Source organism: Ctenopharyngodon idella, chromosome 21 (genome assembly GCF_019924925.1).
Source record: "Ctenopharyngodon idella isolate HZGC_01 chromosome 21, HZGC01, whole genome shotgun sequence".
NCBI lineage: Eukaryota > Metazoa > Chordata > Actinopteri > Cypriniformes > Xenocyprididae > Ctenopharyngodon > Ctenopharyngodon idella.
The window spans coordinates 27,919,330-27,934,754 of NC_067240.1; the positions used below are offsets into that span (position 1 = coordinate 27,919,330).

Below are 15,425 nucleotides of genomic sequence, written 5' to 3' on the forward strand. Positions count from 1 at the left end.
GAACCAGAGACGGACGTGCCTAGTGCTCGTCATTTATCACAACTGTTCAGTGTTTTCAACCATATAATAACCATGTTTATTTTATGTTTTTGACATTTAAATACAGATAAGCACTAGAAAAAAAACAATTATATTTTGTAAAATACACGAATTCTTTTAATTCTTAGTTGATGACGTTTTACTGATATCCGATATTATACACATTTCGTAGGTAACTAAAGTTTACTTTAATCTTAGAATGAATAGTGCCCCAAAGTTGTCATCTTTTGGTAAATTTCTTAGTTTTGAGGCTAACATATGTCAGACAGCCTATAGGTGATTCATGCAGAACCATCGATTTTCATGTGCGAGAGGTTGAATCCAAATAATTAAATATTTGTATTTCCCTGGAGTAATACTGTTGAGGATAAATTGTCAGCACAAAGTAATATGTAATTTTGAAGATTTTTATTTTATGTGGAAATTTTGTTATTTAGTCAAATAGAACATGACAAATTAACAACTATTGCTTTTATCAGCAGCATCACTCTATACATTAACATTACATTACAAAATCTACCATAGCAGATAAACAAAATATCCTAAAATAATATGAACTTGCAGTCGCACTTATACCTACCACACAGCTATCTATTTGATCAACTAACTACTATCAGTCACAGTAAAGAAGCGTTACAAGTATACTACAGCTGTAGAATATCAGATGCTTTCTTTAGCACATGGCTCACAGCAGCTGGATATAAGAGACGCAGCTTGTCCAAAGAGTCTTTGGAGAGTATGGCAATATCCACATAGTTTGCGGCTACAGCAGTCTCACGGTGTGTAGATTCCAGTACAGCGTGATCACCAAAAGCTGCTCCAGCAGAGAGACGCTGAAAAGCATTTTTACCCTTTGTGTCCAGGCACAGATTAACCTTGCCAATTATTATCACATACATTCCAGTGCAAATGTCTCCCTTTCTGTAAATATATTCCCCTTAAAAACAAAGAAAATTTTTTTTATATGCAACAATAGTTCTTCAGTAATGCTGTAAAGTTGTAAGCTTGAGACCCAGTTGTAAGCTTCCAGTTATACACAATCAAAGATTTATCAAATGCTCACCAGCAGGGAAACATCGGAAGTGAATTTTCGTGGAAAGTTCCCTCAGGACAGGTTCAGTAAAGTGGGAGAAAAACTGATGCCTCTTGAAATGCTGTATGCAGATTCTAAATCAGAAACAAAATAGTATTAATAACCAAATTCAAAAACATTTTAATGAAACTTTGAATAGAGTATGTTATTAAAGGGTTAGTTCACCCAAAAATTAAAATTCTGTCATTAATTACTTACCCTCATGTTGTTCCACCTTCGTTCATCTTAGGAACACAAATTAAGATATTTTTGAAAAAATCCAATGGCTCTGAATTTATTCAACAATATCTAGTGATGGGCGATTTCAAAACACTGCTTCATGAAGCTTCGAAGCTTTACAAATCTTTTGTTTCGAATCAGTGGTTCAGAGCATTTATCAAACTGCCAAAGTCATGTGATTTCAGTAAACGAGGCTTTGTTACGCCATAAGTGTTTCAAAATTTCAATGGTTCACCACTGGGGGGCGTGACTTTGGCAGTTTGATACACGCTCCGAACCACTGATTCGAAACAAAAGATTTGTAAAACTTCGAAGCTTCATGAAGCAGTGTTCTGAAATTGCCCATCACTAGATATTGTTGAATAAAGTCGTTATTTTGTTTGGGATTTTATCAAATATATCTTAATATGTTTTCCGAAGATGAACGAAGGTCTTACGGGTGTGGAACGACACAAGGGTGAGTAATTAATGACAGAATTTTCATTTTTGGGTGAACTAACCCTTTAAATTGGAAGAAAAAGTCAGATACGATCATAACCGTTGATACATTGTGCAGCCCTATTATTTTCAATCTTAATGTCTGTTAGCAATGGTATTCTGTTGATCACCTCAGACAATAATTTTTACTCATCTCGCACTCTGTAAAACAAATGCTGCCCAAAAAACTAGTTAGACAATGTGTCCCACTTTTTTTCCCCCTGAGGCTAGCATATTTTTCCAATTGAGTGCCATTTTAAAATGCCAGCAGCTTGGCGTTTTTTACTGGTTGCCGAGAGTTGAAGAATGTTCGACTTTGGGTAAAATGCAGCGCTCATCACCGTCACTTTTTACCCAGCCATCCAATCACAGTGGATCAGAGGCAGGACAAATACAACACCGACCAACTGCCAAATTCTGCTTGTACAACAGCAACAGATGACAACAACATAACAAGCGTAACAACAGAACAAAATATTTTAAAACAAGAGCCAGAGCAAATACTTTACATTGTATCGACATTTTCATATAGAAACAATACAGAAATAAACTATCTTCCAGTTGTGCAAAGTGTCTCAACTGGAAAAAATAAAATAAATTGCTGCCCTGCAGAAGCGCTCTTAAGCTCCCACAGCAAGGCGTTTTCAGGTGGTTAAAATGCTTTGGTGGACACACTGCCTTATAGGCTTGTTTACCTTGACACAATCTCAATTTTCAAAGAGCGAGGGATGCCTTTGAATAAAACCTCTGCGCATGTCCCTCTGGTGCGATTCCACTGATAACTGTAGAACCTCGTCACCCGATTTTGTAATGTAGATGGGATTCTCTCATGCATCATGTACCCCTGAATAGTCTGGAACAGATTGCAAGGTTATTCGGAAATAAATCATAACTAGAGTTAAAATGACTTGCAAATGACCAAACACTTTACAATGTCATACACACTTTAAATAAGACTGTTGTTCTCCAAGATGCAATGTTTACAATTACCTGCAGTTTTTCCTCAAAGGCTTCCTGCTGTGTTATCTTGTTTGTTTGTGTAGCGATGAGAAGTCCAATTTTATAAATCACTTGAATTTTAGACAGAATCATTAGCAAAACACATGCCATCACTTCTCCAAGGTTTGTTGCCTTTATATCACCATATCCTGTTGTTGTGTAAATTTGTAATAACCAGTACGTAGCATATCTATACATTTCAGTGAAGTCATAGATCTCTGCAAAGGAGAAAACAGAATGAAAAATCCTGCATAAACCAGCATGAATTCCATGTTGGTCCAGGCTGGTTTGAGCTAGTTAAGAGGAGATATATTGCTTTTTCCTGAATTAAAAATATTTTGGCATCCACCAAAATGAATCTTTGTCCCGCCAAAGATTTACTTGATCATTTAATGTGACGATATCTGCCATTCTGCTGTTAGCCGGCTGCTTTAAAACACTCCTGTGAGTGTTTGTGTAAGCGCTCTGTGAAGAGAGGTTTCTATTCACGTTTTTTCAGCGTTGAGCTTTGTAGCCAATCACAGACAAATCTGTTGCGCACGTAAACACAATGGCCAATCAGATGTGTTTAAGTTAGTCAGAATACGCTCCACACCACTGAGTTTGTTCAGCGTGAGTTCTGTATAACCAACAAAGTATAAACAAAATGTAAATAAGAGATGTAGATGGCTTCATTGATTATAACAGGAGTTTTCGCAAGAGTGCAGCTTTGTGTGCCTTGTGTTGTAATTGACAGCTTCTAATTTTAAAAATTCACATTTTTTTAAATATAAAATAGCTCTAAACACTGTTTTTGTCACGTTTAGTCTGTTTTGGTTTAGTTTTCAAAGACTTTTATGTTGTTGTTCTTTGTGTCCTGGGTTCCCGCTCATCATTTGTTGTCATGTTTATCATTACGTTATTAATTAGTGCACACCTGTTTTCATTTGAGTTTGTTACCTGGTGTTTTTAAGACCTTCAGTTTTCTGTGTTCATTGTCTTGTGCTGGTTGTGTTACATGGACATCTCTTTTGTTCTGAGTAATTAAAGCTTCACTATTATTTGAACTGCCGTCCTTTTCCTCGTCTTCTTCAAGGACCCAAATTGTGACAGTTTTATGATCTGTCCTGACAGTGATTGTTTTTTATTTCATAAATAAATAGGATAAGTTAATATTACAAACAGTTTCTTTGCATTTATTCTGTATTTATTGTCAGTAGTACGGGGCTCGCCGTTCACATGGGTAGGGTACTTTGTACCTTGTGTGGATGACCGTGTTTGTCCGCCACCACCGGAGACCATTTTTGACCCAGGAAAAACCATATGCACCCAATAACAACTTTAAAGGGTGACACCGAATCTCTATCTTACTGTGTGTGAAACGTCCTACAGTTGTGATATAGGTATAATTTGACGAAAATAAAACACTTAAAATAAAAATACACACCTGTATTCAAACATTGTAGACAAAAAAGCACCCAGTAATGATGTGAAATGTGGATGTTTTACATGTGTAGAGCATATAAAGTGAATAAACTAGTCTTAATCAACTCACCTTTTTAAATAAACCATTAGAAACTATAAAGAAATTTACATTTCACCCCCTCATTCAAGTCAACTGCTCAGTTTGTTCCATCAGTGCAGTGTACTGGTGACTCAACACCTGTTGTAACCATTAACCAACTCTTTTTAGTTGTGACTGTCAGGCATGTCCGAAAGTGAGTTTTGATTAAGTAACTTGCAGATCTCTGCTGACTTGAGTCACAGTGCAGTCCGATTTGGTGAACTGGTTCATCCAGTTCACTGAAAAGAATTTGCGAACCGGACATCACTAGTGGACCAGGATAGTAGTGCAAAACTGAGCAGGTGCAGCTGGCCCACAAGAACATTCACTGCAGACACTTAAAGGGTGAAATGAAAAGGGTGAAATGTTGTCCCAAACTCGTAAGACCTTTGTTCATCTTCAGAACACAAATTAAAATATTTTTTGATGAAATCCGAAGGTATCTGAACCACACATAATCAGCGACGTCACTGCACCTTTTGAGGTCCAGAAAGGTTTTAAAGACATCTTTAAAATAGTCAACGTGACTACAGTGGTTCACCCTTAATGTTATGAATAGTAATCGACCGATATTGATTTTTTAGAACCGATACCGGTAATTTGTGCATTTATGTGCCCAATAACTGATATGCAGAACCGATATTTATTTACTGTTATGCTTCTGTTTTTGACACGATTACAACATCACTGAACTGAACAAACCATTTTATTTATAACAATCACTTCCTCCTGCATAGAAAACAAAACAAATCTTATTCATACACCAATAAATAGAGGGGTCTGAAAGCTAAAAATAAAAATAAAAAAGTGCACTGTTACTAAACTGTTTTTGTTGAAAAAAAAAAACTGTTTTTGTTGTTTTTTGTTAGTAGTCTTTCATGTCAATTTTAATCTTCATATTACAAAAATAATTTTATTTATAAAAAGCATCAGCAGCAACACTAATGTTAACAATAAGCAAAATAAATGTAGAATGTCTGTTTTCAAATGGAGAAAATAAATTAAAGACAGGAGTCATTATCAAATGTAATACTTCATTTTAAACTACAGTTTTAGTAGATTTATAAGCTGTTTAATAGGCTAAAGAGTGAAGAATAATGTTAAATAACTGAATAATATTCTCTGGAATATTGGAATATAACAAACAAAACATCGTATTTTATTGCATTTCTCAACTGGTATGTTATATCAGAATAATTAATAATGTTTTTGTCATTCTAGATTATGAAATATCTGCTGACAAAGCGCTGTTTATCTACGCATTTACACAGAACTATACTCAAACTGCAATCTCTCGTGGAGATAATAAATAATTAATTTCCGTAGAGTTGTGTTTACTTGGATGTTTATTAGCGAATTAATGGTTATATGGTCATATAAATGTTTATATAATTACGGTGTTTTAAACAAGTGAATCTTGTTAAAAGTTACATGTGGTGGCGGTGGAGCATTTCCTGAGCATCAACCCACTGAGTGAACAGCAAAATGCAGACGACTTCACGAGACTAATGATGAGCACAGACAACAGAGAAAGAATTCAATTCAGCGCTTTTATTTCCAACATGTGCTCATTCATGGCTGTATTATTTAATTCATGCAAAGTTACATCTTTATTGGGACAGGACTTGACGGCAACGAGAATACAGCATCTTCCAATACGTTGACTCAGTAAACTGAGGACATATGGACATAAACATGGAAGCCTGCACTGCGTTCACTATGTCAACTGTGTATGACAACAGTTCAAATTGTTAAATCCAGCGTTAGCGTCAGTTCTGGCAGGTCACATCAGTCAAGCTCGCATCAGCTGACTCCCATGTGACTTACATCTACCTATAGGAATACGACGCCTATCACGGCATCCATATATAAGCTCCTCAGTATTATCAGCAGCTATCGCATTTCTCAGGAGCTAATTATCCTCCTCCATCCCCAGCTCCTCCTCTCGTCAGTCAGGATTTGGCCTTATGATTCCCCTGAATCAGACTAATTCTTGAAATATGTGTACATTAAATTATTGACATTAATGATATCTGCATATGTTGGTTCTGTTCTGTTTACCCTAGGGGGGTTATTGCTGCTCTCCCTGCTCTTATCCATTCTAGGCTGCATGGATGCACAGAGAGTTCTTGCCCAGAACAGAACCATACCGCCAATACAAACTCTATGCATTATCAATCATATTTGACGATATAGGTCCTGACAGAATTAAAGTCATTATTTTTGTTTTGGCACACAAAATGTATTCTCGTCACTTCATAAAATTAGGGTTGAACCACTGTAGTCACACAGACTATTTTAACGATACTGGGCCTTTTTCTGGACCTCAAAAAGGTGCAATGACGTTGCTGCCTATGTGTGGTTCAGATACTCTCGGATTTCATAAAAAAATATCTTAATTTGTGCTCCGAAGATGAACGAAGGTCTTACTAATTTTGGGACGTCATGAGGGTGAGTATGTATGAAAGTCCATGTTAAACTGTGAATATACTGAAAACTAAAAGGACAACAAATCATTCTCACTACCAAGGCGTCCATGTTCTGCTACTTGCTCACACATTTTAGAAATTGCAAAAAGCCAGAAGTGCCTTTAGCGTCTTATAGTATAGTGATTTAGAGACATATGCCGACACCATAAATATGGAAATCCAGAGCCGTTACATGTACAGACAAGATACATCTGCACAAGTAACACATTATGTACAGACATCGATATTTAAGCCATTAAGCAAACTAGTTTGAATGCAATGCAAGTTGCATGTGCATCTGCCAAATGCATAAATCTAAATTGATCCACATTTTATCTTGCTGACATTTTGTCTTTCAGTGCACAAAAAAAACAACAAAAAAACAAGGCATATGATAATAAAAAAATTAAATATAAGTGGGAAGAACTTAGGGACTGTTTATGTTTATGATGTTGATACCAGCTGCCTCAGTTCACATGGTACATTTTTTCATCCTTTTATTTATTTATTTATTTATCTGACTGGTGTCTGCTTATGATGTTAGTCAATGTTTTAATAATTAAATGCCGTAATTTAGTTTTTTTTTAATGCTTCACAAACTAGTAAGATAAGACTGAAATAAAATAAACAGACTTTCTGAAAGTTACAGTATATTCTTATAACATTATTTCAAATATCATTTTAAAAGATCAAGGGGATTTTGATGTCTCATGCTCTGACTCCTTTAAATTGTCCTACAATTTTAATTTCCTTACCTGTTTTGGTAATCCATGACATTACTCCATGACTTTCAACAAATGAAATGCAGAGCACTGTCGCACAGTGGACAAAAAGGATTGAGTGTACGAAGTACTTGATCATCCTAATGTACAGAACACTGAAAACAAAAACAAGGGGGGGGAAAAAATGCTAATGTGACTTTGTTTTGCAAATGAAAATCTAGACATACAATAATAAAATAAGTTAAATACATAGACTGGTCACACTTTATATTAGTTGTCTTTAAATACTATGTACTTGCATCAAATAAATAATAGGTGCACTGTACTTATTGTGTCATGTTGTTTGTGAAACACTTGTGCTGCTATTGAGGTGGATACGAGTGAGGTTTGGGACAGGTTTGGTGGTACAGTATGGTTAGGTTTAAGGGTGGGTGAAGTTGTAAGTGAAAGGACCTGTACTTACATGCAGGTATTTTTTTAAATATAAGTACAACATAAAAACATGTATGTACACAATAAGTGCATTGTATCAAATTAATAATTTAAAAGTTACACAGTAGTAAAAGACACAATATAAAGTAGGACCAATGGATTTTAGGGAAATGCAAGTAATATTAAATGTAAATCAAGTTTAAAAGACATACTTGGATGTTATTGATTGTTCTTCTTTCCACATAAACACTAATAGTGAAATAATGCGTGGCAAGTGACCAATCCGGACATAAATAATCATAGGCAGGAAATCTGCGGGCTCCTTTTTCATATGGTGCATAACTAGAAGGCCATATGGAAATGAACAGACCATATCAAAGACATATCCCAATTTTCTCTTCATGTAGTTACGGGACGCTGATCTGTAATCTGAAATACATGTTCCTTTGTTATCATAATAAGAAAAGTGAAACTTCAGGAAGACCTGGAAAAAAAGGTGGGAAGAATTACACTTAATAAGTTCTACATCTTTATAGTATATCAGCTATAATGTAGTTTTGTGTTATGTTTTGGGAATAATCTTGAGTTGAATGTAAATCCGTGATAATCTTTCGCTCACCTCACATATCTGAAGGAACTCAACAATTCGTGTGAGCAATAACAGATACCAGTTAACATCAAACACAGCAGGCTGAGAGAGAGAGAGAACAGAGGAGAGCCTTTTTAGATTTAGTTTTTGTGCCAATATTTGATGTTTAAAGGTGCTCTAAGCGATGTCACGCGTTTTTAGGCCAAAACATTTTTTGTCACATACAGCAAACATCTCCTCACTATCCGCTAGCTGCCTGTCCCCTGAACACACTGTAAAAAAAACGTGGTCTCTGTAGTCGCCACAAGCTCCAAAAACGGCAACAAAAACAAACTGGTGCAGTCTGAACCATGAAATATAATAAACAGTGCTCCAGCCAATAACTGACAAGAATGATTTGGGGGTGGAGTTTTGGGGTTAAAGAATGCGTTACTATCAACAAACTATTTTATCATTTATCTAGACTTCTAATTAAAACATACTTTTTTATTTAAAAGTACATCAATTTACTCACAATGAGCGTGAAGCTAGCCTCTGTTTTGTTTGACAACACTTCGAACGTCAACAGGAAGTTACTCCACCCAGGATCGCTTAGAGCACCTTTAACTAAAAGAATCCTTTGCAGTAAGGGATAGTGCGACAGACAGCATGTCTTTAAATAATATATTTGAAATAAACACAAATTCAAAAATATCTTAAGAGTTTTGAATAAGGTTTCCTCTTTTAGTTTAAAGGTTTAGTTCACCCCAAAATGAAAATTCTGTCATTAATTACTCACACTCATGTAGTTCCAAACCTATAAGACTTTCATTCATCTTCGGAACACAAATAAAGATCTTTTTGATCAAATCTGAGAGCTTTTTTTAAAATATTAATCTCCACGAGAGCACCATGATGCATGCATGTTGTGTTGACGCGAGAACAGATGTTGTTGCGTGAACGCGAATTGGAGATTAATATCTCCAAAAATAAAGTGGTAAATTATGTTTTTTTTTTTATTTATTTTTTTGGCGCAAACAAAACACTTGCGTCACTTCATAAAAATTGAGGTTAAACCACTGGAGTAACATGGATTACTTTAATTTAGTCTTTACTACTATTCTGCGGCTTGAAAGTGTCAGTTGCATAGGCTGTCAATGAAGGGACAGAAAGCCCTCAAATTTGATCAAAAAGATCTTTATTTGTGTTCCGAAGATGAACGAAAGTTTTACAGGTTTGGAACAACATGAGTTTGAGTAATTAATGACAGAATCGTCATTTTTGGGTGAACTAACCCTTTAAGTCTATAGGATTTATTGCAGCAATTTCAGCCACCAGGTGAACATTTACAGTCAAAAGTCTATTCAGACTACCACAACAAACCATGGAAAACCATCAATGAACCATTAAAACTCAAGTAGGTATGATTACTTCTTAGTATTGAATGAAATACTTCTTAGTAAAGTTTTAGTCAAAATAGTGTCGACTTGTATTGTTCTCGCGTGCAAGAATTCAAAGAGTAAATGTTTAGCGGGATTGAGATACTTTTGGTTTCCAGTGAAGGATCCAGCGAGTTGTAGGCAGTGTGGTTAAAAGCTGCAAAGAATCAAATAAATACGGAGAGAACGCCGCAACGGAAAATCTGAAAAACCTCTGTGTCTGTAGTCAACATTTCAAACTTGACCACAAACACAGTGTTTTAGGCCAAACGGAGGGGAAAAACTAAAAGAAACTGACGTTCTGTCAGTTCCGCTCAACCTCCCCGAAGCAAAATGTTGTCATGTAGAGGTAAGAAAGCTGTTTTGCTGACAAATAAACATGAATATTTTGGCCCAGGTGATGCAGAGAATAAGTGAACATTGTTCATTTACATATTCTACTGACATTGTAACAATCCAAAGCGGGTTGAAAACTGCAAAGTTACACATTTTTTTAAAATGTATTAATTTCATTGCAAGAGAACTGCTAAATTGCACAAAAAGATACACACCATGAATGTTATTGCCCAGAAAAGAATTGTGATCAGCAGACAGGATGTGTACTGATAGACCACTCGAAAACTGCTCTCAGGAACAATGGTTTTGTTGTGAACACTTCTCATGTTGTTGAAAATCTTCAGGAAAAATCGGATGAGCATTGATGAGATTGATGTGCACAGTCTTATGACCAAAGGATGTGAACGGAGTTTAGCTCTGTGCTCCTCTTCAGCCATTTTATCCCTATAGAGTTTTGCACCTGTAAGAGATACAAACATCATATTACATATTGTGTTCATAAGATGAAAATGCATTTAAGAGAAACGTGGCAGATGAATAAGAATTATAGGTGTGTTAACAGTACACTGTACAATTTTTTTGCTATGATTTTGCCATCTGAGACCAATTTCAGGAATTGTTAATATTTTATCTTAAATTCACCATAAAATCAAAATTGATAATTCTTATTTTTTACGGAATGTTGCTGTTTATTATAAATGATTTATCTGTGCACAAAATAATCATATATCCTTGTAATTTTAAGTTAAATACGTTAACCTCCCCTCTAAACAAAATTTGTTCCCTTCATCACATATGTCCCAGCGGAGGGTAGGACTAAATATTCTCCACAACTGACTACAAACTGGCATTGAGATCTGCCTCTGTTTAGTTAGCAATGGCCAACTTACTACAATAATTCCCAAGGATGAAATCCAGTCTTGCCATACATTTTTCTCATTCCAGAAGCTGTTTCACTTGGATATATGTCACAATAGGGAAGAAAAGTCTCAAATCTCAACTTCTGTTTCATGCTCTTTTTACAGCAATTGATAACGTGGTGTGTTTATGTAAGAGACAGACAGGGCCAGATAAACCATATGTACAATTTGACAACACGATGCGTTCCTTGGATTTTGTTAATACTATTCTGCAATGATTAGAGCAAAGAGATCGACCTCCTTCTTGTGTTTACTCAGAAATTTTTACCATGGCACCATAGAGAGTATTCTCTCCTACTGCGCCACAGTGTGGTACACCAGCTGCACTGCTGCTGACCAGAGAGGTTTACAGCATGTGGTAAAAGCAGCTTAATGGTTCATCAGATCTCGAATCTGCAAAGAGCTAAAAGCATCACCAGTGATGTAACTCAGCCTGGACACTTCCTGTTCAACCCTCTCCCATCCTGTACAAACAGATTGAGAAACAGCTTCTTTCCAAGAGCCTCCATTATTGCTATACAGGATCATTAAATCTAGACTGTTGGAGCATCCCCTTATTGGATATCACATACACACAATGATTTGGTAGTATTTTTGTGTGTGTGTGTGTGTGTGTGTTTCCATATTTATGGGTTTATATTATTGGATTTAAATTACTGAAATTTGTTGCTTTTATTCTTTATAACCTGCAGACTAGATTAAGCCATACTATCTACAGCGCTCAGGCCGTATGTTTGACACCCCTGGGGCCGGATTCATGAAAATCTTCAGAAAGAAGTTAAGAAAATTCTTAAGATAAATTCTAAGAAGTTCATAAGAATTTTCCTAAGTGCAATTCTTGCAAAATTCATAAGTTCTCAAATATTTTCTTAAGAAGAAAATGACAGGCTTTGGTGTAATTTGATTGGAAGGCGGTGTAAGATTCTAAGAACACCCTGTGCCTGTTTTTCTCTCTCTGTGTCTCTGTCTAGGCATTGCGTCATGCTTAGAGAACATGTTTCTTTTCTTAGAGTAGCATACAGCCCCTACTTAATGTATTAATGCTGAGTTGTCATTTTCACTTCCTATATTTTCAATATATATTGACCCTCTGGACAAATAAACTTTGTATCTTGGTTGAACTGCACTTTCTGTGTCTGAGTCTTCCATTTGATACCCGGGTACCTGCTTTTCTGTGCTAGATCGCTCAACTTGAACAGATCTTCTTGAATTGTATTATTAAGTTGAATTATTAGATTCTAACAGGCGTGTATTGCTGAAGACTCGCTGCATGAAAAACACCTCAAAGCTTGTCTTTTTGCACTGCCTGCATCATAATAAGACCTCAGACTATTTTCGTCACGACTGGCTTAACGGGAGTTAATCAGTCAGCGGCATGTTTTTAATGAGACGTGTCAAGTTAAAATAGTTATTTTATAAAAAAACTGTCTCAAGATAGAAGATGCCGCAGATTTTTCCTATTCATTTGCGCCCCGTCTTTTTGCACGCTCTCTAGAGTGAATGTATCCTGTATCTGTAGCTAGAGAGAGCACATCATACGGGTAAATGATCGATCGGTGTCACTTCAGAGTACTCGTCCACATTCATGTTACTAGTAGTAATATTATGCGGATGCACAACCCACATAAAGATGATAATTCTGCAAATAACTGCATTTGCAGGTTTCAAACAGAGATGGCGACATAGAGGCAAAACTTACAGACTGCAGCTTTAAGATTTTTCTTAAGATACAATTTAAGAAGTATTCATATTCCCAAAAAGAATGTTCTTAAAAATATTAATAATAATAATAGCTGTATATTTATTACAGAAATTTCCACAACTTTTCCAGTCTTTCAGGTTTACAGGAGAAATTCTTTGATATTTTCAAGTTTTCAATGTATATAATGTATTCAATGTATATGTTACCGGCAATGTGTGAAAAGCAGGTATTGTATAGAATGCCTAGGGAATATATAGAATGCGTGAAGTTTGTAGGCAAAGTATGAAATGTCTGTTTTTTGTGATTACGTTGCATACTTTTCCTAGCCATTCTATACATTACCTAGGTATTATACAGAATGACAAGCCGGCTGGCCCTTTGGCATTGTACAGAATGCCTAGGAAATGTGTGAAATATAAACCATTTCATACTTTGCCTACAAACTTCACGCATTCTATATATTCCCTAGGCATTCTATACAATGCCGGATTTCACACATTGCTGGTAACATATAACGTGAAGTACACCTCTGCTCTCTTTTATTGTGCATATCAAGATCGTAGTATTTAATTGTTTTTTTAACTAAATATATGTTTTTATCTTGGCATATTTTCTTTTTCTACAAAAATGAGTACACAAACAACTTGGGAAGCCAGTTGCTTGTGAAGCTCCATTTCTTTATTTCACATGTATAAGAGTTTAACTGTTGGTTTGTCTAAGACAAATGATCCTAAAAATGAGATGAAGAAAGGTGAACACTGTGTTATTTCATGTGAGCAGTAAACATTTTTTGGTAGTTTGAAAGTCATGTATTGTGTTTCTGTGACCAGTTGCATAAACTGCTCAGACTAGTCTTACAAGTTACTGATCTAAATTTTTTCTTCAAAACGGGTCATAATTTTTTAAAAAGTCAGACTAACTAGTAGTCAGACTAGTTCTGAAGACAATCTTAACTTAGCAGCTATGTTTATGCAACTGGCCCATCGTACATAGATTATACCCGATAGTTCAACATTAAAAGGGATTTCAAATAACTTACATCCAGCTCGAAGTAAAGTCTCTGCTGCAGAATCAGGCTTTGTAAATTTCTTTCTCGGATGATCTTCTTTTGGTAACAGTTGTTTTATCGTTTCAGCTGTGCTTTTCACTTCCTCGTAAATGTTAGGATAATGCTTCAATATCTCATCAAGGCTTGCCTTTGATAACACATACAAGTCACAGTTTGTCTCAGCCCTGAAAAACAAATAGGGAAAATCAATAAGCTACACATACAGCAAATTGGTAAAGTATTTTATTACATTTCTATTATATATGTCACCGCTGAATTTATGGAGCAGATAAAATGTTTATAATTTACTATTTTGACATCCTTTTCATAAAAATAATTTAAAGGCTGAAATGTGAAGTTCATCATTTTATAAAACTTTCTTTGTGTCAAAACTTTTTTTAAACATGTAATACATTTTAGTAGATAACATGTTATGTTGTAAGACACCTGTTTAAAAATCCAGCTATTGTTTTTATAAAAGGGTTATTATTTTAATGTTTATGCAAACAAAAACTGCATAATTCTACTAATTTTATTTGATGTTTTCATACCATTTCATCTCTAGTTCTGATGCACTATAAAAACAACTATAGTTATGTATAGACAACCACAGTACAATATGCAAAGTACTGTTTTCCATAAAATCTGTATTTTCTGATTCTGTTCTTTTCACTGAAATTAAAGGGTGATGTGTATACAAAAACGCTTTCAGGTGTATATTAATTTGGATTATTGATTTGAGAGGTATGATACATTATTTACTAGATTTAAGAATTGTATAACATGAGTAGCTCTCAGCCACTTTCATTGTTAAAAAGTAGCTCTTAAATTCAATAAGGTTGGAGACCCCTGTATTACATGTATCTATTATACTGTAGTAATTGAAAGCAAGTAACGTTAAACCAAACCCTATAACCATAACCCTACAGTATGTACATGTAGATAATTAATATTACTCAGTACTTATTAGTGTAATTACACTGTTACAAAGTCAATAAAGTGTAACCTAAGTGACTAATAAAGAGCAGAGGCTAAACTGTCTGTTAATTGCATGTAAACTATTCATTTGTTTATTCTGTAACCCTTTTACCATTTTATCCGGTGAGAAGGACAGACCTAAGACAGAAGAGGATGATATTTCGACAAAACCGATTACAGGGTGTTTTTGTGTTGGCTAATGGGATGCTGCTTTAACACAAGCAATACATATAATGTATTCAGTTTAACTATGAATAATGGCATTAACCAGATCTACAGTCATGTTAGAAATACATAGCCTATTGTTAAAGATATTAACAAGTTATTTTACCTGACGATGCTAATCAAGTGCTTTCCACCATCGGGCTGAACGGTTCTGCAGCACGGTAAGTAACGGTACTAGCTAGTGGAACAGCTTTAGTGACTCAATGTGTTACATTAT

General features: G+C 35.3%; 1 protein-coding gene across 1 annotated transcript in view; it reads right to left on the minus strand.

Annotated features, from left to right (window-relative positions):
- Positions 1-432: 432 nt before the first annotated feature.
- LOC127504210 (uncharacterized) overlaps positions 433-15,425 on the minus strand; it is a 38,120-nt gene continuing 23,127 nt past the window's right edge. Inside the window, exons 15-23 of the mRNA XM_051878748.1 lie at positions 13,997-14,190; positions 10,551-10,795; positions 8,612-8,683; positions 8,205-8,476; positions 7,594-7,715; positions 2,819-3,045; positions 2,524-2,681; positions 1,103-1,206; positions 433-976 (exon numbers count right to left, since the gene is read on the minus strand). Of these exons, the coding sequence (XP_051734708.1) occupies positions 684-976; positions 1,103-1,206; positions 2,524-2,681; positions 2,819-3,045; positions 7,594-7,715; positions 8,205-8,476; positions 8,612-8,683; positions 10,551-10,795; positions 13,997-14,190 (1,687 nt within the window). The 3' untranslated portion in view covers positions 433-683. The remainder of the gene's footprint in view (positions 977-1,102; positions 1,207-2,523; positions 2,682-2,818; positions 3,046-7,593; positions 7,716-8,204; positions 8,477-8,611; positions 8,684-10,550; positions 10,796-13,996; positions 14,191-15,425) is intronic.